The sequence below is a fragment of the Thalassophryne amazonica genome, chromosome 11 (assembly GCF_902500255.1).
Source record: "Thalassophryne amazonica chromosome 11, fThaAma1.1, whole genome shotgun sequence".
Classification (NCBI taxonomy): Eukaryota; Metazoa; Chordata; class Actinopteri; order Batrachoidiformes; family Batrachoididae; genus Thalassophryne; species Thalassophryne amazonica.
In genome coordinates this window covers 91,173,027-91,199,278 of record NC_047113.1, presented here as the reverse complement: position 1 = coordinate 91,199,278, position 26,252 = coordinate 91,173,027, and the positions used below count along the sequence as shown (strand labels likewise).

At 41.5% G+C, this 26,252-nt stretch overlaps 1 protein-coding gene across 3 annotated transcripts in view; it reads right to left on the bottom strand.

Annotated features, from left to right (window-relative positions):
• irf2 (interferon regulatory factor 2) overlaps positions 1–23,287 on the bottom strand; it is a 48,647-nt gene extending 25,360 nt beyond the window's left edge. For 2 of the 3 annotated variants that reach the window (XR_004563851.1, XM_034182348.1), the window contains exons 1-2: positions 23,083–23,287; positions 7,961–8,053 (exon numbers count right to left, since the gene is read on the bottom strand). Coding sequence is in view for 2 of the 3 variants with exons in the window: in XM_034182348.1 (XP_034038239.1) it covers positions 7,961–8,047 (87 nt within the window). In the remaining variant the exon portion in view is untranslated. Of the gene's footprint in view, positions 1–7,960; positions 8,054–23,007; positions 23,063–23,082 lie in introns of those variants that run through there. The other variant, XM_034182349.1, reaches the window with a different exon arrangement.
• Between the last annotated feature and the right edge of the window lie 2,965 nt (positions 23,288–26,252).

Sequence of the window (26,252 nt, the reverse complement as noted above, 5' to 3'; positions counted from 1 at the left end):
TCACTTTAAAGCCAAAAGAATCGAAGCATCAGGCCAAAACAAGGCCTGGAGGAGTGCAGAAATGCAGAAATGTATGTCGAAGGAACATCAGAACTACTAATTTATACACAGCAGTTTTCTAAAGAAAATTCCTACAAATTTGATATTTTTTTCCTCAAGATTAATTTCTGATTACTGTACATTTTTAAGTTAAAAACATTTATTACAATAGAAAAGTTGTAATTAAAATAGTTTTAATAAAAACAAAGTTTCTTTAGAAATGACTGATGTTCATCTGTAAATGAAAACCATACTGTTGTCATTTCAGATGAGATGATTTGTTGATCAACATTATAAGGAACTGTGGGCATTTATGTTTAGACAAATAAAATAGCATGAAGAGTAACGTGTACATTTTTAAGTCTGGTAGATTCATTCATTCATATCTGCATTTCAACCAACAAAAAGACACCTTAAGTAAATATAATTATTATATGGCTACAATAGTATGCGTGCTGTGAATAGCTGATTTCTGGTCTGATATTTTCCCATCTTGGACTGTTACCATGACAACTGGTCAGGATCATGTATCAGATTTGCGACGCTGACATTTGACATTTTCTTTTATTGAATTGGAGGAATTAACAGCAAACAAGCTCAAAGTGGACATGGAAAATGAAGACCAACAAGATGAAAACACGGCTCTGAACAGTCAAGAACAGATAGAAAACATCATTACAAACCAGAAAGCTAAAAACACGATTAGAAAAACCAAGTTGGACATGAAGACACTTCATAAATATCTATTACATTTTGTTGATGCAGGTAAAAAAAAAAATAGCCATATAATAAACGATTTATTAACCTCACTTGCTTGGTCTGTACAGGAAAATAATCAGAACAAGGTATTGCCAGTACAGACCGAGTGCAGCATCAAATCTAGGCTTGCATCTCAGATGCACCTTCTGACAAATTGTAGCTGAACTTTCAGGTCTTCTGTTTAAGAAAATCTTCCTCTATACTACTTCATCATGTAGCTGTATAACAGGGGATACATGCACTATGCACAATTTCTCCAATCACAGCCACAGAAGCCTATAACTTCTTCTGGGTTTTCTGGGTGTCTTTCCTCACTCGTTTCCTTCTTGCAGAGTGACTTGGAAATGTTCATGTATCCATGCCCTGACTTCTCTGAATAAAAATGGCAATAAAAGTAATTATTTACAGGTATTATACCAAAGGGGCCCATTACTTATGCAACCCATCATCTTGTCTTTAATATTTTTAATTATTTTATATCAAGTTGTATAGATTTGCTTTGAGTTTAAGGAAGATGATTTTAGGTTTTTTATATTGAGAAGCCTGATTTACTTTCTGTATTCTGTATTGTGTGAAATACCAAGGGGCCTAATACTTTTACAAGGCACTGTAAATAATGCCAAAGACCCCCCACTTACTCTGCCTCCCTCCCCCACTACCATAAAGCACAGACTGGTCATCCCTACACTGAAAGGTACAGTGGAACCTCAGTTTTAGAACTTAATTGGTTCCTAAATGTTGTTCTTAATCCGAAACCAATTTTCCCATAAGAAACAATGTAAATGGATTAATCTGTTCCTGGTCCCAAAAAGAATATTGTGTTTTTACCTTTTTAAAAGCATTTCATGCATAAAAGTCAGATAAAATACAAAGAATATGCATAGTATCTTATACAAAATACGGTACAGCTGTACCTTACCTGAACCTTACCAGTACAGAAGAGACCATAAGAACATCAGGTAACTGATCATCTAATTATATTAGATAGAACTTTACTAATCTCTTGGGAAGACTGTGTCAGGGAAATTGAGCTTCTGGGCTTCCCTTTGCAGTACTCCGTTAGGATGTTTCACTGCACAAGCCAGATTATTCCAGGTGTCTGTCATAAAATACTCCCAACGTCCTAACCAATCAGACGCCTCTGTTGCAGTGAAACTCTGGTCGGATTTAATGCTGTACGCTAAGAGCATTAGCACTTGTCGCAGCTTTTGGTAGCCTCACCCATTAGCTCCATTTAATGAATGATTACTAGAAAAAAAAAATACGCAGCTCATAACTTTTAATGTCCACAACAAAGTAAACCGTAAGGAGAGCCACCACACAGTCCCCAAAAAATATGACTTATTAAACACAGAAAGGCAGACTGCAACTCAGCACGGTACATTACTGCCACCTACTGCAATGGAGGTGTTCATGCACAAAGACTTTGTTCGAGAAGTGATGTATTTTTCATTCCAAAAATATGTTTATGAACCAATTTATGCATAAAGAGAGCCATTCGAAAACAGAGGTTCCACTGTACTGTATATCTGTACTCCAATCACCTGTTTTTGCACTGTCCCATTTCATTGCGGTTTATTTATATAACAGTGAATACAGTTTTGTCTATTTGACTCTTTTTACTTCTTATCAGAGTGTTTTATGTTCATATTGTTTATGCACCAATAACACCAGATCAAATTCCTTGAATGTGCAAACTTACTTGGCAATAAATTTGATTCTGATTCTGTTTAATGATTCATTAATTTAATGTTAAAATATTAAAGGGAACAGCTCTTCCAAATAATAACATATTTGCTCTTTAAAGAGCCTTTGCTTTATTTAGAAGTGTAGCAACAGATGTGAGTTTTCAGAGAGGACAGGTGAGCTGCACTCTCAGGGCATTTAACAAGATGATCTCCTCTGCAGCTTCGACCTCTTGGTGGAGTTTTTTGAGACACTTTCCTCACATTTTGAAGAGCAGCGATGTTCTCTTCTATCTTCTGGATATCAAATTTTGGTGTTCAGCTTCAGCACTGGAGGTTTTTGTGGTGCATCTGTATTCACAATGTTCTCTGCATAGCAAATGTTGAAATGTTCCTGATGTGGGACAAGTGAAAAAATATATTTCTTAAAATATAAAGAAACACGAAACAGTACTGTGCTATTTTCTTTGTCTGTTTACTAAATAGTTAAAATAATAATAAAAAAAATCTAAGTTACTTAAAGTTGAGACTTTTCTTACAGTCAGCAGAAATCATTAAAAAAAACTGTAGCTTTATTTGATAAAAACAGTTCGAACAATTTACAAATCTAAAACGTTCACTCAGCTTGACAGTGACTGATTCAACATCCTGCTGCTAAAGACTAAAGGCTAATGTTCATTGATACAACTTCAGTGGTGCAGTAACATTACGTATTATTTTTAATCACTCACCTCAGACAAATATGCAGAAGCTCTGTTGTGTATATACAACCCCTGGCAAAAATTATGGAATCACCGGCCTCGGAGGATGTTCATTCAGTTGTTTAATTTTGTAGGAAAAAAGCAGATCACAGACATGACACAAAACTAAAGTCATTTCAAATGGCAACTTTCTGGCTTTAAGAAACACTATAAAAAATCAAGAAAAAAGATTGTGGCAGTCAGTAATGATTACTTTTTTAGACCAAGCAGAGGAAAAAAATATGGAATCACTCAATTCTGAGGAAAAAAATTATGGAATCACCCTGTAAATTTTCATCCTCAAAACTAACACCTGCATCAAATCAGATCTGCTCGTTGACATTGACCCTGTGCCATGACATTGACCCTACGCGTCTTTTTGCAAGGAATGTTTTCGCAGTTTTTGCTCTATGGCAAGATGCATTATCATCTTGAAAAATGATTTCATCATCCCCAAACATCCTTTCAATTGTCCAAAATATCAACGTAAACTTGTGCATTTATTGATGATGTAATGACAGCCATCTCCCCAGTGCCTTTACCTGACATGCAGCCCCATATCATCAATGACTGTGGAAATTTACATGTTCTCTTCAGGCAGTCATCTTTATAAATCTCATTGGAACGGCACCAAACAAAAGTTCCAGCATCATCACCTTGCCCAATTCATCACTGAATATGACTTTCATCCAGTAATCCACAGTCCACGATTGCTTTTCCTTAGCCCATTGTAACCTTGTTTTTTTCTGTTTAGGTGTTAATGATGGCTTTCGTTTAGCTTTTCTGTATGTAAATCCCATTTCCATTAGGCGGTTTCTTACAGTTCGGTCACAGACGTTGACTCCAGTTTCCTCCCATTCGTTCCTCATTTGTTTTGTTATGCATTTTTCGATTTTTGAGACATATTGCTTTAGGTTTTCTGTCTTGACGCTTTGATGTCTTCCTTGGTCTACCAGTATGTTTGCCTTTAACAACCTTCTCATGTTGTTTGTATTTGGTCCAGAGTTTAGACACAGCTGACTGTGAACAACCAACATCTTTTGCAACATTGCATGATGATTACTCTCTTTTAAGAGTTTGATAATCCTCTCCTTTGTTTCAATTGACATATCTCGTGTTGGAGCCATGATTCATGTCAGTCCACTTGGTGCAACAGCTCTCCAAGGTGTGTTCACTCCTTTTTAGATGCAGACTAACGAGCAGATCTGATATGATGCAGGTGTTAGTTTTGGGGATGAAAATTTACAGGGTGATTCCATAATTTTTTCCTCTGCTTGGTCTAAAAAAGTAACCATTACTGACTGCCACAATCTTTTTTCTTGATTTCTTATAGTGTTTCTTAAAGCCAGAAAGTTGCCATTTGAAATGACTTTAGTTTTGTGTCATGTCTGTGATCTGCCTTTTTTCTACAAAATTAAACAACTGAATGAACATCCTCTGAGGCCGGTGATTCCATAATTTTTGCCAGGGGTTGTATATCCAAAAATGAAGAAACTTAGACTGAGTGTGTCTGCTCGATAACATGGGCTACTGGTGCTCTGCCTCACCGACTGGTGTGACTCTCTGGCAGGATGAGCCACAGCTCTGTTCGGCCTCACTGAAAACAGCTGCTGAAAAAAAAAGTCCTCCCAGCAGGGTGATGTCCGTCGCTCATTCTTCTGCTTTTTGATCATTAATCTTGTGGTTATGACTCACAGACTGAGCGTTTCAGTTTTTAATTTTCACTTTTTTTCCAGGAACACTCAACGCATCACAAACCAGGGCCATAGGAAAAAAAAAAAAACTGAAAGTTTTTGGCCAGGGCTGAAGGCCCTAAGCCCCTGGCAAAGGGTCTGGGGGTTCTCCCCGAGAAAATTTTTAAATCTCAGATGCATTCTGGTGCATTTTCAGGTCTATTTACTCACCAAAAAAAAAAAAAAAACCCAATAAAAAAATCTCCAAAAAATTAAATTTTTTGATGGGTTAGGTCAATTTTTCCACCCCAGAGAAGTGTCTTTTCACACAACTTGTATCGTCATGATACAAGTTGTATGAAAAGACTATTTTCCCATATTGGCAAGATGACAAAATTATAATGCACAGGCTGTCACATGGATTAGAATACGGTGATGTTACAATTTGATATGACCACATATTTCCATTGGACTGTTACTCTTCTCTCTCTACATATATCTAAGCATTTGACTTCAGCAATTTATGCTTTTATAACTTTTACTTCTCAGGAACACCGATTTGTGGTTAAATTAGATTTTTATTTACTCCTATAATAATGGATTTTTCCATCCAGTGCTGACATCAGCATTTCTGGGATAGTCATAACTTATGTGTTGTGCAAAACGATGCACAAATGTTTTTCACATCAATATCTGATTTCTATGAGCATGTGAAATATTTATCATATTTTAATTCACATTAATATTTCACAAGCATGTAACAAAAGAAACCATATAATGCAGATTTCACAGGCTAACATATCACGTTTGCCTGGAGACCGTTTGAAGTAAAGTCATCCCAAAGACAGAGTTTGATTTGTGTGAAATAATTTGAATAACATCGACTGACAAAGAATTCCGTCAAAAATATGATTGAATAAAATTAAAGATTTACCATGAGTGTTAATGTTTACGCAAAAATAAATGATTAATAAGTCAGGTCAGCGTTTTGATCTTTTGGTCAAAACAGCCCCATTTGAATTTATTCTTCATGAATTTTAGTCTCCCACAGAACATTTCATCCATTTCCTTTGTCATTTCAGCAGGACGCGGAGTTCACAGTAAAATCTGTAACATGTCTCTCATTCGCTGCTGTGTGGAGAACCAACACCACGTAACATCAACCTTCAGTCTCGGATTTGTTCCTTCAGTCTCGGAAATGTTCACCACATAAGTAAAAACCCGTATTTCCATGAATTTCCAGAAAACTTTCATCACTGACAAACACGGAGACAGCGATAAAATACATCAGGGACCAGTAATTATTACCGCATGTGGGCAGATAGACTTACAATCATGAATACTTTGTGTTGCCAACTGGAACATTAAATAACTTGCGACATGTCAACTGCACCTTTTGCTCAATACTTTGTTGATGCACTTTTGGTAGCATTTACAGCCCCAGGTCTTCTTGAATATGATGCCACAAGCTTGGGGCACCTATCTTTAGGCAGTTTTGCCCATTCATCTTTGCTGCACCTCTCAACCTCTATCAGATCGGATGGCGAGCATTGGTATACAGTCATTTTCAGATCTCTCCAGAGATGTTCGATCAGATTCAGGTCTGGGCTCTGCCTGGGCCACTCAAGGACATTCACAGAGTTGTCCTGAAGCCACTCCTTTGATATTTTGGCTGTGTGCTTAGGGTCATTGTCCTGCTGAAAGATGAACTGTCGCCCAAGTTTGAGGTCAAGAGCGCTCTGGAGCAGGTTTTCACCCAGGATGTCTCTGTACATTGCTGCATTAATCTTTCCCTCAATTCTGACTAGTCACCCAGTTCCTGTCACTGAAAAACATCCCCACAGCTTGATGCTGTCACCACCATGCTTCACTGTAGGGATGATGCCTGGTTTCCTCCAAACATGACGCCTGGCATTCACACCAAAGAGTTCAATCTTTCTCTCATCAGTCCAGAGAATTCTGTTTCTCATGACGTGAGAGTCCTTCAGCTGCCTTTTGGCAAACGGGCTACCATGTGACTTTTACTAAGGAGTGGCTTTCGTCTGGCCACTCTACCATACAGGCCTGATTAGTGGATTGCTGCAGAGATGGTTGTCCTTCTGGAAGGTTCTCCTCTCTCCACAGAGGAATGCTGGAGCTCTGACAGGGTGACCATCAGGTTCTTTGTCACGTCCTTGACTAAGGCCCTTCTCCCCGATCGCTCAGTTAAGACGGGTGGCACATTCTAAGAAGAGTCCTGGTGGATCCAAACTTCTTCCATTTACAGATGATGGAGGCCACTGTGCTCATTGGGACCTTCAAAGCAGAAGAAATGTTTCGGTATCCTTCCCCAGATTTGTGCCTTGAGACAATTCTCTTTTAGAGGTCTACAGATAATTCCTTTGACTTCATGCTCGGTTTGTGCTCTGACATGCACTGTCAACTGTGGGACCTTATATGTAGACAGGTGTGAGTCTTTCCAAATCATGTCCAATCACCTGAATTTACACCAGGTGAACTCCAATTAAGCTGTAGCAACATCTCAAGGATGCTCAGTGGAAACAGGAGGCACCTGAGCTCAATTTTGAGCTTCATGGCAAAGGCTGTGAATACTTACGTACATGTGATTTCTATTTTTGTTTACGAAATTTGCAAAAATCTTAAAAAAAACACACCTTTTTCTTATTGTCATTAACGGGTATTGTGTGTAAAATTTTGAGGAAAAAAAAGCTAATTTCAGCCATTTTGGAATACAGCTATATTAAAAAAAAGTGGAAAAGCTGCAGTAGTGTGAATACTTTCTGGAGGCACTGTCACTGCCCAGCCCCACCACACAAACACAAATGCATATACCCACACACCTTCGCAGTCAGCAATGAAGAGAATGTACATGGATCATCACATGGTCCTGTGACAGAGTGGTGGCCTGTCTAGGGTGTACATCACCTAATGACCTCTAGGAAAGGCTCCAGCCACCACCCCTATGTCACGAGGTTCAGAAAATGAATGAATGAATTGCATCACATTATGCTTAACCAACCCTTAAACTAGTAGTGTGTATTTGTGAGCGCGACTGCACACTCACTCTGTTGACCCATTTGAGTCCCGGAATCTGACTCGAGTTGATCTGTTCCTCCAGCCACGGCCGCATCCTCATTCTCTCAATCGGCATTGTGGCCTGTAAACACAGAACAACTTCAGTCCTGAAAGTAACATCTACAACCCCTGGCAAAAATGATGGAATCACCGGCCTCAGGGGATGTTCATTCAGTTGTTTAATTTGTAGAAAAAAAGCAGATCACAGACATGACACAAAACTAAAGTCATTTCAAATGGCAACTTTCTGGCTTTAAGAACACTATAAGAAATCAGAAAAAAAGATTGTGGCAGTCAGTAACGGTTACTTTTTTAGACCAAGCAGAGGAAAAAATATGGAATCACTCAATTCTGAGGAATAAATTATGGAATCACCCTGTAAATTTTCATCCCCAAAACTAACACCTGCATCAAATCAGATCTGCTCGTTAGTCTGCATCTAAAAAGGAGTGATCACACCTTGGAGAGCTGTTGCACCAAGTGGACTGACATGAATCATGGCTCCAACACGAGAGATGTCAATTGAAACAAAGGAGAGGATTATCAAACTCTTAAAAGAGGGTAAATCATCACGCAATGTTGCAAAAGATGTTGGTTGTTAAGTCAGCTGTGTCTAAACTCTGGACCAAATATTAACAACATGGGAAGGTTGTTAAAGGCAAACATACTGGTAGACCAAGGAAGACATCAAAGCGTCAAGACAGAAAACTTAAAGCAATATGTCTCAAAAATCGAAAAATTCACAACAAAACAAATGAGGAACGAATGGGAGGAAACTGGAGTCAACGTCTGTCACCGAACTATAAGAAACCGCCTAAAGGAAATGGGATTTACATACAGAAAAGCTAAACGAAAGCCATCATTAACACCTAAACAGAAAAAAACAAGGTTACAATGGGCTAAGGAAAAGCAATCGTGGACTGTGGATGACTGGATGAAAGTCATATTCAGTGATGAATCTCGAATCTGCATTGGGCAAGGTGATGATGCTGGAACTTTTGTTTGGTGCCGTTCCAATGAGATTTATAAAGATGACTGCCTGAAAAGAACATGTAAATTTCCACAGTCATTGATGATATGGGGCTGCATGTCAGGTAAAGGCACTGGGGAGATGGCTGTCATTACATCATCAATAAATGCACAAGTTTACGTTGATATTTTGGACAATTGAAAGGATGTTTGGGGATGATGAAATCATTTTTCAAGATGATAATGCATCTTGCCATAGAGCAAAAACTGTGAAAACATTCCTTGCAAAAAGACACATAAGGTCAATGTCATGGCATAGGGTCAATATCAACGAGCAGATGTGATTTGATGCAGGTGTTAGTTTTGGGGATGAAAATTTACAGGGTGATTCCATAATTTATTCCTCAGAATTGAGTGATTCCATATTTTTTTCCTCTGCTTGGTCTAAAAAAGTAACAGTTACTGACTGCCACAATCTTTTTTCTTGATTTCTTATAGTGTTTCTTAAAGCCAGAAAGTTGCCATTTGAAATGACTTTAGTTTTGTGTCATGTCTGTGATCTGCTTTTTTTCTACAAAATTAAACAACTGAATGAACATCCTCCGAGGCCGGTGATTCCATAATTTTTGCCAGGGGTTGTACATATACAATGACTGCTGTGAGGCAGAGATTTGAACGAAACTCAGAATTCTTAATACAGTATCTCAAACAAATGTACACAGGACATTCCAGTTCTCCAAGACAAAAAACATTAACATGAAGTGCAAATGATTATAGTTTCATAGTCACTCATTTGTAAGATATTGATAGATTATTAACTGGCTGTTAAACCAACAGATTATTACCTCTGCCAACAAAGCTGGAGGAGTTTGATCCGGACCTAATCCGGATTGTGGATTTTGTGGACATTTGAATTTAATATTGAAAAGCCCATTTGGTGTACATTTTGCATTATGTCTCAATCAAAACTACCTCCACCACTCTCATTTTTCTGTTATGGATTTACCTACACCACCAAAATTGGATGGAGGTTCCAATTTTATGATTTGTCTATCTTCTAGTTATCAGTCGGAAACCAAGTGCCTAAAAGCAATGACAAACTGTGCACAGCAAAGACAATCAGTGCTCTGTCAAAATTATCTGAAAATGAAAACGAATTCAGAAACCGAAAAAGTTGAAAAAAACATTGATAACACAAAAAAACTCCTTTGAGTCAAGTGCTTGAACTAAAAACATACTCCTAACATTTGATCACAACTAATTTAGCTTATGAAAGGCCACTTCTAACAAGACTTTGACCTTGAAAATTTTTTTCCAAGGTAAAATTTTGGGTCATGCACACAGGTCATGCATGGCCATGGAATTATGTAGTTGCAGAAGCATAAACCAGGCTTTAGGATTTTAAGATACCACTCCACATTGGACTTAGTAAAAAGAGCATCTCAACTAAATGTAATCCTTTTTAATACACATAATGCCTGGTGCTTATTTAAGCCAGATGTTTATTTTCTTCAGATGAAGTTTTGACCCGTCATTAAATAAGGCAGGTCTAGATTCAAGGTCAGGTGTTTAATCAAGGAAATAATTGGTGCCGGGGATTCCTGTAGATCATTCAGTGCCTCCTGGCTGTAACTAATCTCTTACATACAGTTGTGCTCAAAAGTTTACATACCCTGGCAGAATTTTTGCTTTTTTTTGGCAATTTTTAAGAGAATATGAATGACAACACAAAAACGTTTTTTCCATCATGGTTAGTGGTTGGGTGAAGCCATTTATTGTCAAACAACTGTTTCCTGTTTTTAAATCAAAATGACAAGAGAACTACCCAAATGACCCTGATCCAAAGTTTACATACCCCTGTTCTTAATACTGTGTATTGCCCCTTTAACATCAACGACAGCTTGGTGTTGTGTGTTGGGGGGTGTGGCTGGATATTTTGGTGTTCTTTTCTTTGCTTTGCTCTCCAGGTGGCATGAGAGCTGATTTGTCTGTGGAGAAGGTGCTGGCTGAAGAGTCCTCACCCTCATCAACATCATGTGTAGCACCTGTGACTGGTGCTCACATGCAACCTTAAAGACTTTCAGCTGAAGCAGATAATTGGATGGCGTTCTGCATTTAAGGCATGTGTGATTCAAGCAGAACTGCCGGGAACTCGACCTTGTGATGTTCGTTTGTGAGACGCTGAGGACCGCGCCTGGGTTTGACACATCGAGCCCGTGAAGCAAGGAAGGGTGAGGACACATGCTGTCAGCACACATCAAAGGTGATTAAGTGTTTGACTAATTGTTGATAGTAACTTGGTGTTTTGTTACACAGTATACTTGAATTGTGATGAGAATTGTGCAGCTCGCTTCTCACTGCTGTGGCGTGCGGATAAGTGATCCTCTACCTGTTGTGAGAAGCTGCTCATTTGCATAAAGTTAAAAAAGATACAGACCTGAATGTGTTGCTGATAGCGTGTGTCTTTTGAAAGATATTGTTGTAACTGCTGACTTACCTCACCTCTTCTTTGCTTCACAGAGAGTCAGTTTGTCGTGTCCAGCTGGGGGGTGTTTGGCGGTGGTAGTGGGTCCAGGAGCGCCAGGCTTTGAGCCTTACGGGCGCTGGAGAGCGTGCCAACAGTCACTCCACCAGAAAGACGCTGTTTAGTTTGTACATATTGTTATGCACCAAAGAGGGTAAAAAAAATAAATTGTTTTGTTTTGGAACCGCTTTCTGGTTATTTTTAGCGCTGGGTTCTGTCAGACGCAGGTCCGCTCCTCAACCCGCGTCGACACATAACAGTAGTTCCCGGCCATTCCATAATGAACCCAGCGGCAGAGGCGGTTCCTTTTGCCGAAAAAGTTCAAGAACACTTGGAGAAAATATGGGAGCAATTACAGCATCTCGCAAACCAAATTAAACAAACAGACGCCCGTGTTACGGAGCTTGCAGCGCAAGCCATTCCGCTTCCTGCTGCTCCAGCTGCGGCACCATCGATACTAGTGCAGATAACTCCATCACCCAGAGATTCAGCGTCCGAACCGATTGTTTGTCGTCCGGAGCCCTGTGCGGCGATGCAATGTTCTCTGGTTTCTGCTCAGTTAGGCTGGAGTGCCGCAGCTTTACGAGGAATGTTTGTAGATGGGTTAAATGAGTCATTAAAAGACGAGCTGGCAGTCCGTGATGAGTCAAACGATTTAGATGAGCTAATATCGTTGGTGATTCGTCTAGAAGATCGGATGAAGGAGCGTGGACGCGAGAGAGGACGCCCATTAGAGCGGGTTTTTTCGTCTCGGGGCTTTCCCCGACACAGATCTGGGCCACCTCTTCTTCGCCCCACTGAGGCTCCTCCGACGGGACCTCTGGCTCCTCCTGTTGACGAGCCCATGCAGCTCGGACGAGCAGCGATTACTGTATTGCCCCGACATATAAACGTCAAGAAAAATAATGGTGACGTATCTCCAGGTGTTCTGGGACAGGCAAAATCACACACAAAAAAAAAAAGAAAAAAAAATCTAGTTCGGGTTAATGTTTTGCTTTCTTTAAATAGGGGTTATAATTGTATGGGGAGTCAGAGGCGTATCTGGTGGAGTGACTGTTAGGCGGTTAGAAGTCCGCCTGGGCTCACGTCATTGTTAAATTTTATGTGTTTTTAGGTATTTTCTGTTTGGGTTGTTGGGTCGTTTTATTTTGTTGTTTTTTATTTCCCTACATCCCTAACCCCAACCTCACTTGCCCCAAGACCGTTTGTCTTGTGGGTTGTGGGGTGGTGCAGGTTGGTCACGCTGAGCGTTCTCAGAAGACCTCTGCACCTAGGGGGGGAGGGTGTTAGGGGCGTTTTTCTTGGTTTGGTTAGGGCCCGGTTCCACTCCAGCCTCGGTGAGCCTTTGTACCGTTCGTCATTGGTGTTGCTGGGGTGTGGTGCAGCGGAGACATACCTCAGTCGGAGGGGTGGGCCGATCTGTTGCCGTTCGCCATTTCGGTAGTTCCACCCCTCTCGAGAGGCTGGGGTATGGTCGAGTTGGGGCACCGGACGTATTTCTGGTTCTCCGCTGCGCTTTGGGGTTGGGGCTGGGTTAGTTTTTCCTGTTCCCTTCCCCGGCTTACTGTTTTGAGCCGTTCGCCAAAATTGAGCCGCCGAGGGGCTCTGGGAGGGACCTGGGGTCTTTCGGGGTGCCGGGGAAGGTAACAGGGTTGCGGTCGTTTTATATCCCCCGGGGTTGTTTTTGGTAGTCCTCCAGGGGTTGACTTTTGATTTTGTTCTGTTTCCTTCCGGGTTCCACCTCCAGGGTTGATGGGACGGTCCTCTGGGGGGGAATTGGCTTGGGGCCAACTAGCCAAGTGTGACCGGGTCTGGGGTTCCGGGGTTGTGGGTAGGGTACCTCCTGGGGTTGATGGTACGGTCCTCTGGGGGGCACCGTTTGCTCCATGTACACCTGGGGACCTTTGTGGGATTATGGTTCTGGCTGTTCCTCCTGGAACTGGTGATGAAGGCCTTCTGGGGGGGGGGGGGGGGTGGGGCTCTGCAGGTCATTCTGGGGGGGTTGTTTATTTTTCTTTTATGCATTACGTTTGTATTGTGTTTGTGGGGCTGTGTTGGGTTTTTGCGTTTGGGAGTTTTTCTTTTCTTCCCGGGGTTTGATGGGACGGTCCCCTGGGGAGGTTTTGGGTGGGTTTTGTGTTTTTTCCTGTGTGTTGGATTGTACTGGGGAATGTTTTGGGGCTTTTGTTGATGCCAGCCGGCCTTCCAGCTGCGGTGCCCTGTCCTACTGTCTGTGGTGGACTGTTCGGTCGCCGGGAGGCTTCCCGTTAAAGGGGGGGTACTGTTGTGTGTTGGGGGGTGTGGCTGGATATTTTTTTGCTTATATTTTTGCTTTTTTTTGTCCATTTTTTAAGAGAATATGAATGACAACACAAAAATGTTTTTTCCATCATGGTTAGTGGTTGGGTGAAGCCATTTATTGTCAAACAACTGTTTCCTGTTTTTAAATCAAAATGACAAGAGAACTACCCAAATGACCCTGATCCAAAGTTTACATACCCCTGTTCTTAATACTGTGTATTGCCCCTTTAACATCAACGACAGCTTGGTGTTGTGTGTTGGGGGGTGTGGCTGGATATTTTGGTGTTCTTTTCTTTGCTTTGCTCTCCAGGTGGCATGAGAGCTGATTTGTCTGTGGAGAAGGTGCTGGCTGAAGAGTCCTCACCCTCATCAACATCATGTGTAGCACCTGTGACTGGTGCTCACATGCAACCTTAAAGACTTTCAGCTGAAGCAGATAATTGGATGGCGTTCTGCATTTAAGGCATGTGTGATTCAAGCAGAACTGCCGGGAACTCGACCTTGTGATGTTCGTTTGTGAGATGCTGAGGACCGCGCCTGGGTTTGACACATCGAGCCCGTGAAGCAAGGAAGGGTGAGGACACATGCTGTCAGCACACATCAAAGGTGATTAAGTGTTTGACTAATTGTTGATAGTAACTTGGTGTTTTGTTACACAGTATACTTGAATTGTGATGAGAATTGTGCAGCTTGCTTCTCACTGCTGTGGCGTGCGGATAAGTGATCCTCCACCTGTTGTGAGAAGCTGCTCATTTGCATAAAGTTAAAAAAGATACAGACCTGAATGTGTTGCTGATAGCGTGTGTCTTTTGAAAGATATTGTTGTAACTGCTGACTTACCTCACCTCTTCTTTGCTTCACAGAGAGTCAGTTTGTCATGTCCACCTGGGGGGTGTTTGGCGGTGGTGGTGGGTCCAGGAGTGCCGGGCTTTGATCCTTACGGGCGCTGGAGAGCGTGCCAAAAGTCACTCCACCAGAAAGATGCTGTTTAGTTTGTACACATTGTTATGCACCAAAGAGGGTAAAAAAATAAATTGTTTTGTTTTGGAACCGCTTTCTGGTTATTTTTAGCGCTGGGTTCTGTCAGACGCAGGTCCGCTCCTCAACCCACGTCGACACATAACACTTGGAGTCTTTTGTGGTAGTTGTGGATGAGGCTCTCTGATGGTAAAGCTGAATATGTTTCGGACTTTATTTACATTAATTACAAAGAAATACAAACAGTATGGCACTTTATGGTAAATCTGCATGGAGTAGACAGTTCTCAAAAACTCAGTGACTGTGCAAGAAGGAGAAGAGTGAGGAAAGCCACCAAGACACCCAGACAACCCAGGAGAAGTTATGGGCTTATGTGGCTGTGATTAGAGAAATTGCGCACAGTGCAAGCTTTGCATTTTGCATCACTACTCTTAGCTTTATAGTGGAGTAGAGCAGAGAAGGATTTTCTTTCACCAAAACAGATCAAATCCAAGCTTTCAGCAGAATTTCACAAAGAGCCAGGGGTTGTCTATGCCCACACAGGTGCTGCCCATGCTGTGTTTCCTGGCAACAGGGGCATTCCAGAGGGAGCTCGCCGATCAGTCAGGAATGTGCCTGTCAACTAGAGCTGCAGCTATCGATTATTTTAGTAATCGAGTATTCTATCGATTATTCTGGCTAGGGCTTAAAATCTTAATATTTTCAGTCTGTCAGATTTTGGATTCTAACATGTGGTGACACTGCTGTTTGTGTCGCTGGACATTATTTTAGTCCCGCTGTGAGTGTGCAAGTGTAATGTCTTCATGATGTGGTTTCTTTACAGGCTGGACACGCAGATGGATTTTTTTTTTTTTTTTTTACATTGGGAAAAAGTCGGAATACGTTATTTTCAGGACATAATGGACTTTCTATCTAACCGTGAGAGAACTTTGTGAGGATCGGCAGCCGCCAACACTGGCTGGCGATCACGCGCGATCCGTGCGTGGGGACTCCTTTGGTGGAGTGGAATTTGGAAATCACAAGTGGATGACAAGTGGTTCAGGTTTTTTTTTCTTCTCAGTGGAGCTGGTGGGGTTTATTTTTATTTTACTCTGAGAGTCTGTCTTGATGTGAGACTGTTCTGTAACGGAGCAGCGCACACCGCACTTGCGCAAGTGGAAAGCGGCTGCTTTTACTGTGACTGCATCAAAATGAACAGATATCACTTAAAAAAATGAGTCATCATAACACGATATCACACTTATGTAAACTTTGTAATTAATCTGTGGTTCCGTTTTTAACGTTAGCAGCGTTCAATGCGCAGTTTCCTCTAAGAAGCCCTGTCAGAAACACTCGGAAATGGTATGATTTCAGTGCGACATGCTTCAAAACATGCAGCTGTCCAGCACCAAAATCTCAAAGTGTGTCTCAGTACATGAAGAATTTCGAATTCTGTTCTGCTGTTTTCTTCATAAAACCCTCCCTGTTCATTGTCACAGAGGCTGCAGTATCGTTCTTAGCCTCTGATCTGATCAATCCCACAGCAGACAGCACTGATAGAGTCGGCTGTGCACCTGCCTCCATGACACTTGGCGCCGGCGTGCCTCCTCCTCAGACGGCCCAGCGAGCGCTGTATCCCCGCCAAGATGAAACAAAAAATGCAGAGATCTGGATTTGTGTAAGGCTTGTTTTGTCGTGGTTTGTGTCATCTGGATATAAACAGGATAAAATAAAGAAGTTGTTTATGTGAAATTTCCCGCAAAAGCGGGTTTGCGTGCCGTTAGATTCCCACCAAGTCTCCCACTAAAACATCATGAGATGACACTACACTATAGCGGCGCTAGATGGCAGTATGACAGCGTGGCGCTGCTGTTCCATTGTCTGGGGAGAACCCTGCTGCATTGCTCCGTTACAGAACAATCTCATGTCAAGACTAGGGATGTGAATCGTACAACAACTCACGATTCAATTCCATTCCGATTCTTGGGGTGACGATTCGATTCAGAATCGATTTTTGATTCAAAGAGCTCTGAGAAATAGTTATATTACTTTAAAAATGTTTATGTTTAAGAAAATGCAGCTTTACAAGGTTAATCAAGTGATTCTAGATGTAAATTTACTTATCTGCTTTGCTCGTTCAGAGTTGGCTGGCAGTTTAGCGAAGCTCTGGTCAGTAGTCGGCAGAGACCGCTGCTCCGCTCCTTTTAGCTCCGGATCATAGCGTAGCATGTGGGCCTGCGGAGTTGAAGTGTTTCCGAAGTACTTGACTTTCATTTTGCAGATTTTGCACACTGCATAAATCATGTTAAGCTCCTTCTTACAAAGCAAATAATAAAATCCAAAACGCGCTCAAACATTTGCCTTCAGCAAAGACGGTGCTGGCTGAATTAGCTCTTCGTCCGCCATGCTAAGCTACAGCTCACGAATGTTTGAAGCATGCCGGACCCTCCCCTCACGGGGACACTGTAGTACGGAAGCAGTTGCCTGACAAACAGTACACGCAGCAAGTAAGTAAGAAAATGTTTTAAAAAATGTTTTTTAAAAATCGATTCTTGGACATTTTGGATCGATTCAGAATCGTAATAAATAAGAATCGCGATTCGGACGTGAATCGATTTTTTCCGGCACCCCTAGTCAAGACAGACACTCAAAGTAAAATAACAATAAAGTCTACCAGCTCCACTGAGAAGAAGAAAAAAACCTGAACAGTCATCCACTTGTGATTTCCAAAGTCCGATCCACCAAAGGAGTCCCCACTCACGGGTCACATGCGATTGCCAGCCAGTGTTGCGGAGCTCCTCACAAAGTTCTCTCACGGTTAGAGAACTATTATCTCCTGAAAATAATGTATTCTGACTTTTTTCCAATGTAAAAAAAAATCCATCTGCTTGTCCAGCCTGTAAAAAAAACGCGTCATGAAGACATCCTGCATGCACGCTCACGGCAGAACTAAAATAGCGTCCAGCGACACAAACAGCAACGTCACCACATATTAGAATCCAAAATCTGACAGACTCAGAACAGTCAGAAACAAAACAGGCATTTCATGGTTGCCATTGTCACGACCATGCAAAATTCCATCAAAAATCTATGCAGTTGAATTTTAAATACGCTTGAAAAAAAGACAAAAAAAAAAAAGAATACAGCAGGTACAAATTAAACAGTTAAATTTTGACATTCCCCACCACACTTGTTTTAACAGCCGGCTTATGATCTTCTCAGCCTGGTAGGATCAAAGTCCAGGAGGCCTGATCAGCCTGACACTCCCCCTGCACAGCGAAGCACTCCAACAACCACCTCAAGATGAAAATTTTGTCCGGTCCTAATCTCATTGGACAGTGACCATTTTTGCCATTACGCCTCTCTACACCAACATTTGAAATGCCACAATAAACACGCTGAATCAACTCCAGACCTTTTATCTGCCTAATGCGCCACAGAATAACAAGAGAACAAGACAAACCTGGTCAGGAAACTGCTTGTCAAGTCATACATGTACATGCTTATATGGTCTCACAAAACAGAGGAATGGTTTATAAAAATGGCTGTTATTCCTAAATGGTTAATGCAACGTTTTTGTTTTGTGTGTGTGTCCTTGTATTAAAGCTCAAAGTCTACACTACAAACACACCTTTAATGATTAATGTCAACTCCACTGTGGTGGACTGCGTGGGCAAAACTACAAAAATTGCTACGGTTCAAGTTTACATGTCAGTGTACATTAGGGGTGTGTGAGATATACACACGAGGTCTGTTAGAAAACTATCCGACCTTTTTATTTTCTTAAAAAACTATATGGATTTGAATCATGTGCGCTTGCATCAGCCAAGCTTGAACCTTCGTGCGCATGCGTGAGTTTTTTCACGCCTGTCGGTTGTGTCATTCGCCTGTGGGCAGGCTTTGAGTGAGCACTGGTCCACCCCTCTCGGCGGATTTTCATTGTCAAGGAAATGGCTGAGCGATTGGAGCAGCGCTGAATCAAATTTTTCCAGAAACTGTGAGAGACAGCCAGGTGGAAACCATTCGGAAGGTTCAGACGGCTTTCGGTGAGGATACTCTGGGCGTCACACAGATTAAGGAGCGTTACGACCGGATTAAAGATAGCCCACAGTGGCAGAGGGCGCTCCGAGCGGCCATCAACCGGCTGAAACGACCAGATCACTTCCAAAGTGAACGCTGTGTTGATCCGGGACGTCGTCTGACTACCAGAGAAATTGCAGAAGAGTTGGGCATCAGCACTTTTGCGGCACATTTCACTGTTACAGGAGATTTTGTAATGAAAGACGTGCGGAGGAATTCGCGCAATGGCCGGAAGCCGCAATGGCGCACAACAAAAAGCACGTCCGTGTTGAAAGTCTCACAGGACAAGTTGTGACATGCCCAGCTGTTACACAATTTCTCGGATACTCACTCAACTGAAAAGCCACCAAAAGCCGTCTGAATCTTCCGAATGGTTTCCACCTGGCTGTCTCTCACAGTTTCTGGAAAAATTTGATTCAGCGCTGCTCCAATCGCTCAGCCATTTCCCTGACAATGAAAATCCGACGAGAGGGGTGGACCAGTGCTCACTCAAAGCCTGCCCACAGGTGAATGACGCAACCGACAGGCGTGAAAAAACTCACGCATGCGCACGAAGGTTCAAGCTTGGCTGATGCAAGCGCACATGATTCAAATCCATATAGTTTTAAAAAAAAATAAAAAGGTCGGATAGTTTTCTAACAGACCTCGTATATACATATATATCTCACACACCCCTAATGTATAACCGCTGCAACGGCTGAGTGGATTCTTGTCATTTGATTGGTGCTTTGTATGTCACATGACATGGATTAATTCATCCCATCTGTGTTGCATTGCATTCAGAGTGCAGCTTGTTTCCATTTAGAGTGCAAATTTGGTTCCATTGCACTCTCACGTGCACATGCGCACACGCACATGCAAGTGCGCACGTCCTCGGGCACACGCGCACATGTGATCATGCATGCACAAGTGAGCACGTCCTCCTGCACGCGCACGTACGCGCATACGCGTGCACACATGCTCGTGCACGTTGTGCACACACATGTTCGCGCATGAGTATGTGCGCGCCCATGCGTGCTTGTGCACGCACGTGCATGATGGTCTAGTGGTTAAGGTGTTGGGCTTGAGTCCAGAAGATCATGGATTCAAATCCCCGCCTGACTGGAAAATCACTAAGGGCCCTTGGGCAAGGCCTTTAATCCCCTATTGCTCCCGGTGTGTAGTGAGCGCCTTGTATGGCAGCACCCTGACATCGGGGTGAATGTGATGCATAATTGTAAAGTGCTTTGAGCGTCTGATGCAGATGGAAAAGCGCTATATAAATGCAGTCCATTTATCCACACGTGCGTGTGCACGCACACACAAAACAAATCCACTGCGCTGTCTGTTAGCAGGAAGAGAAAGAAAACCTGGACTCATTTCTGACATGACTTTTTTTTTGCTGCACTGAGGAGGTACACAGCTGGACCGAATCGGTTGTGTGCGCGCGCACGGGACAGAGACATGATGATTTAATTGAGTTACCTGACGCTGCTACCCACACACACACACACACACACACACACACACACACACACACACACAAAAAAACCCACTCCACTGTAAGCCCTCTGGATGCATGAAGAACTGCTAACATGAAACGCTGATGTGATTTTTGGCTGGACTGAGGAACTGCACAAAATCTTTTTTTTAATGGAAGTCCGAAGTCAGTGCACAGCATCATTGGACTAAACGTCACAGTGGAACACCAAAATGTAAGTCCCATTTCTGTTGTTTATAAATTAATAAAATATCAAATGGCAATGATTTATTTTAGTCATTATATAAAACAAATAATGAATGATTTTACATTCTTTCAATGGTACGAATATTTAATTCGGTGAAAGCTGAACAAACCATTCAACTAGGCTTCGCTAGCTGCTAACATGAAACGCTGATGTGATTTTTGGCTGGACTGAGGAACTACACAAAATCTTTTTTTTTATGGAAGTCCGAAGTCAGTGCAGAGCATCATTGGACTAAACGTCACAGTGGAACACCAAAATGTAAGTCCCATTTCTGTTGTTTATAAATTAATAAAATATCAAATGGCGATGATCTATTTTAGCCGTTATATAAAACAAATAATGAATGATTTTACATTCTTTCAATGGTACGAATATTTAATTCGGTGAAAGCTGGAACAAACCATTCAACTAGGCTTCGCCTCTTTGAATGGTTTGTTCCAGCTTTCACCTCATGAAATATTCCTACCATTGAACTCATAAACATTCATTATTTGTATAATATATATACACAGACAGACAGACAGACAGACAGATAGATAGATAGATAGATAATTTACTTTGTCGCCAGGATAAATAAACTTCACTGATCGGTGAGTCTGATTTTTACAAGTATTGCATCACAGAATTCACTTTGATGAGAGTAACAACAAACAAGAAGACACACCATTCATGTAAAAAACCTTATCTGTGACAGCACACTGAACAGATGTGATGTGTTACTGAGGGTGAGTGCTTTTTTTTTTACTCCACACATGATAAGTTTGCTGTTTGTTGTTGTTAAAATAATTTGTGATTGTAGTCACAGCATTTATTTAATTTTTTTTAATGTTACAAGGCGGGCTAACTAGTAGTGCTTTGTAAAGGCAGATAAACAGTTTTTTGATCAGGTTGCCAGTGAACATTTTAGCATTTTGTGGTTAGTCTGCTGTTGGTTGACTGTGTTAATGTGCATGCAGTGTATCCCTTGTAGTATTATAAGCCTGATAGGTAGGGGTGCCAGAAAAAAATCTATTCACATCTGAATCGCGATTCTTATTTATTACGATTCTGAATCGATCCAAAATGTCAAAGAATCGATTTTTAAAAAGCATTTTTTTAACATTTTCTTGCTTACTTGCTGCGTGTACTGTTTGTCAGGCAACGGCTTCCATACTACAGCGTCCCCACGAGGGGAGGGTCCAACGTGCTTCAACAATTCGCACATTTTGGATTTTATTATTTGCTGCGTAAGAAGGAGCTTGACATGACTTATGCAGTGTGCAAAATCTGCAAAATGAAAGTCAAGTACTTCTAACACACTTCAAATCCGCAACCCCACATGCTACGCCATGACCCGTAGCTAAAAGGAGCGGAGTAGCAGTATCTGCCGACTACTGACCAGCGCTTCGCTAAACTGCCAGCCAACTCTGAACGAGCAAAGCAGATAAGTAAATTTACATCTTTAGAATCACTTGATTAACCTTGTAAAGCTGCATTTTCTTAAACATAAACATTTTTAAAGTAATATAACTATTTCTCAGAGCTCTTTGAATTGAAAATCGATTCTGAATCAAATCGTCACCCCAAGAATCGGAATTGAATTGAATCGCGAGTTGTTGTACGATTCACATCCCTACTGATAGGCCACCAGGCTAACAGCACCCCTGCCAGTCGAGAATTTTTTTCCCTTCAGGGATACTATTCATTATTTTTTTCCAGACAACATGAAGTTTGATCATACTGGCAATGTCATATTACGAGTCCCCTATTTAAAGGCTAATCAATAAAATTATAGTGGACACTAACAGCTCGTCTGTGTTAAATCTGTAGTCTCTGTTGTAATGATACTTAAACATTTGGTTAATTTTGGACACAGTGGTTTTATAGTCCGGAAAATACGGTAGTTACATTTTGAAACGAGTACTAGCTGATGACACAGTCTCCAACTCGGAGAACAGAACAGACTCATCTGAAAACAACAGTAATTTTCACCTGCCATTTACGCACAATAAAAAAACAGTAAAGGGCCAAATATGGGTCCGTGTGAGACTCCACATGTCGTCACTTTATTGACCTGGACGTTACGTGCCTCCACAACCGGAAGTGCCGAGCGGCAGCCGGTAAACGTGACACATAAAAAATAAATAAAAACAACGGTCAATAACACAAAGTCTAACGTCACGTTTATATATGTGCACAGAAACGAATTTTCAAAGTATCTGCAACAGACATCAGATTAAATAAAAAAGCTGCAGCTTCTCTCGGCATAAAAATGTAATAAACACACTCGATCCTGCTCAAACTTCAGCCGACACACAAACCAGACACCAATACCTACAGTCACTCCCGTTGTAACGGCTTTATTACAGATTAAACTTCAGATTTACAAACAACGATTAACCACAGCGTGCGCGCCAGTGAGCCGAGCCAAAAACAACAGAGTCAAAAGTGAAAATAAATCGGAGCGGGTAAAGAAAAGCTGCAGTTACTTTCACTTACAGAGCAGCAGTCATGTCGTCCTGTCGGAAGTCTGTGCGCAAACAGCGCTGAAATGCGGAAATAAACTCTTATTACCTGCTCACTTTGTGCGGCCTGGACACTGGGGCTATCGCGGCGCAGCTCAGACCGACTTCTTCGAGCTTTAAGTTAAAAAAGAAAAGCGTTTCCGTCGTTTTATTTTTATTTCTTCATTCAGACCGAAAGCAAAACATCAAGGGGCTCGCGCTGGAAATCCCCCTCCCGCTCTCGCCTCCTCCTCGCGCTCCAGTCTTTCTTGTGCCTTCAAGAGCGCTCACTCTGAACCATTTTCTTGGTACCACAGCAGTCAGCAGGATCTGCAGAACAGAGTGAGTTATGTAATCAGGATAGAAAACGTAACTGCGCTTTGCTACAGAGAGATTATGGGACAGTTTCAAAAGTGGTAAAGAACTTTGGTTTGGCCCTTTGAAAATGCATTGCTACATAATAACTGCACGTGTTGCACACAGGGTGCCTGCGCCACTTCTGGAAGAGTGCTGCACTTTCAGTGTCCAAATGTGTCAAAAAAAAAAAAAAAAACTTTCAAATGAATTAATTTTAATTGTTTTAGGATTAGGATTGTGTTCCAATTATAGATTGTTTCCAATTTGTATACCCTGCAGACTAATGGGGCATATTCCAGTTGTAATCCGAGATCATAATTTCCCAGTTGCAGCCTCAGGAATAGCCCCTAAAATTGTAGCTTGTCCAAGCAGCACATATGGGGCTCCCCCAAAGGTCATCATCATGTTTTGGGGTTATTTTAAATAATTACAAGCTGTTTTGACAAATTAAATTTAGTACAACAATTTTACAATAATTAGGCAGCACAGTCTCACTTGAGGGCGGGTGCTAAAGGGGTAAAACACAATGCATATGACGCAATTTTTCTACATCTCTGTCCCCATCAGAAACACGGCACTTTTCTGAGTTTTTGGGCAAATTATACACAAACAAGGTGAAAATGCAAAGAAAAAGTGATGATGCTGTGCAAAGTGGACATGTGATTTGTTTATGACCCTGAGCTCAAATATGTCGAGGCAGTTGTGCAGGTGAGAGAACGTAGCTACTCTTGTTAGCTGTGTAGGCTAACACTTACCGATACAACCTCACCCATTTGCCTCGTCTTCCCTTCTCCACTGCTTTGGTGATTGCAGCCAAAAACAAACAGTAGACCATTTTTCTGTAAGAAGGAACGCTGTTTGTGGGGAGAAACTAATCCCCGGGTGGACTGTGGGAGTGTCAGCACAAACAATTCAGAGGATGGGCGTTTCAGCGGAAACCATTTTAAACTGGCGCATCTGCTAGGTGACGGCGAGTATGCTTTTAAGTTTACCAAGCCAGGCTGAATGGTGTTTGCTGAAACTCCCACACTCTGCCCGGGATTCTCTGCCCTGTTAGTGAGAGCTGGCAGCTGTCCCCAGATGTGGTCAAAACCTGCAATATCAAGCAGGGGTTCAAACGAGACTGCGCTGCCCTATTATAGAAAAAAAAATACAGAGGCAAATTATGAAATGCAAAGAAGAAACTTTAAGACAATACACTATAATGATTTCAGTTACATGATCACAAATCATAAATACATGAGTACAACTAATTGTAAGAAAAAATAAATGCATTTTAAGTCTAGACTTAAGATTCAATATCTCAACAAGCATAAAAAAGGAGCACAATTTGTCAAGCCCTGCAGCCTGCAGACTTCTTTTTCACCAGGTTTACAAGATGATCCTCACACCTACAATTAATTTGCATTTTAAGAACAAACCCTTTAAGTCTGATCTTACATGCAGTCAGTGAAATGACTTTGAATTAATATTGAATGCGTTTGTATTGGCTTAAACTGGTGAAGAGCAGCATGGTGGATTAGTGTCATGGGTTTGATTCTTTTCAGTTTGGAGTTTGCATGTTCTCCCTGTGTTTGTGTGGGTTTCCACATTTAAAGACATGCAGGTTAGGTGACTTGGAAACTTTATAGTTGTCCAGGTCTCACTTGCAAAATAGGTCTCGATCTCAATGGGACTAACCTGGTTAAATAAAGATTAAAGTAAGAATTAACGTTATTGCTAACGTGCGCTTGTCGCAAAAGTGAACAGCGAGTCAGTGGTCTGACCACAGACGATCTTTGTGGTGGATTTCATTTTCACTTCCGGCATCTGCCCCGCCCACAGCAGGCTTTCTGCAGAGCAGCAGCTGGAAACGAAACTCGAAACTTCTTACAGCTCCACCTGCAGCTCTTTGGAAACTTTATCACGAAACGAAATAAAACACGTGTTTCAGTCCCCGGGGAGTAAGTAAAAAGTGCAATCTCTGTTTCAGTTCTTTAGTACCACGTGTGAGCAGGTTTATTGGATCCAGGCTTCATTTTGTTGTAGAAATATCTTATGCAAAACGTACTTTCTGTGTATTCAACTTTGTACTTATAGGTATTTTAAATATTTTGCCCACCTTACGTATCACCTTTGAAAAACAGCGATCTTCATAACTCGATTTATCCGTATGAAGGTAATTTTACAAACCACCAAACACACCTTTAAAACTCCAGGAGGTCAGTGACCTTTATTTACTACATGCACAGTAATCTTTGTCTTACACACAGCAGAGCTCAAAACCACACATCAGAATGAACATTTCCCTTTTTTTTTGTTTCTGTCTCAAAGGGAACTGAACCCAGCACAAACACAGGAAGAAAACAAACAGGAGCATGTGTGCACATTAAACTCATCGAAAATGTGATCACAGCAACATTCAAAATCCATAATGCTGAATTTATGTGGAAATGATTGTTGTACAAAAGCTTCAGATATCTGTTGCTGAGATAGATGACTGGAGAGCAGTTTGAAGCAGAAACGAGGCGATAATCTGTGAAATGCTGCTGATGCTCCAAAATTACACATGTGCAGTGAAAGCGGGGGGCATTCAGTTGTCGACACTGGGTCCCCCAAGGTGTCGCACTTTTTTTTTTTTTAACATAAAAAAGACGTCTCTGTATTAAATTTTAAACTCTCACCAAGGTGAAATGTGCCTGTGCCTTTAAGTCTTTTCCAGCCACTGATTCACCTACATGCTGGATTGTGCACAGTAATGCACCACTATGGGGTGTAACAAACAATGCATCGTGAATTGTGTTAAACTGTACCGTTTTTGTTTTTAATTAGTTTCATACCTTGAAAGTTAACCAGAAATAATGATCTTTTGCAGATGAATCAAATGATTTATAAAACATACAA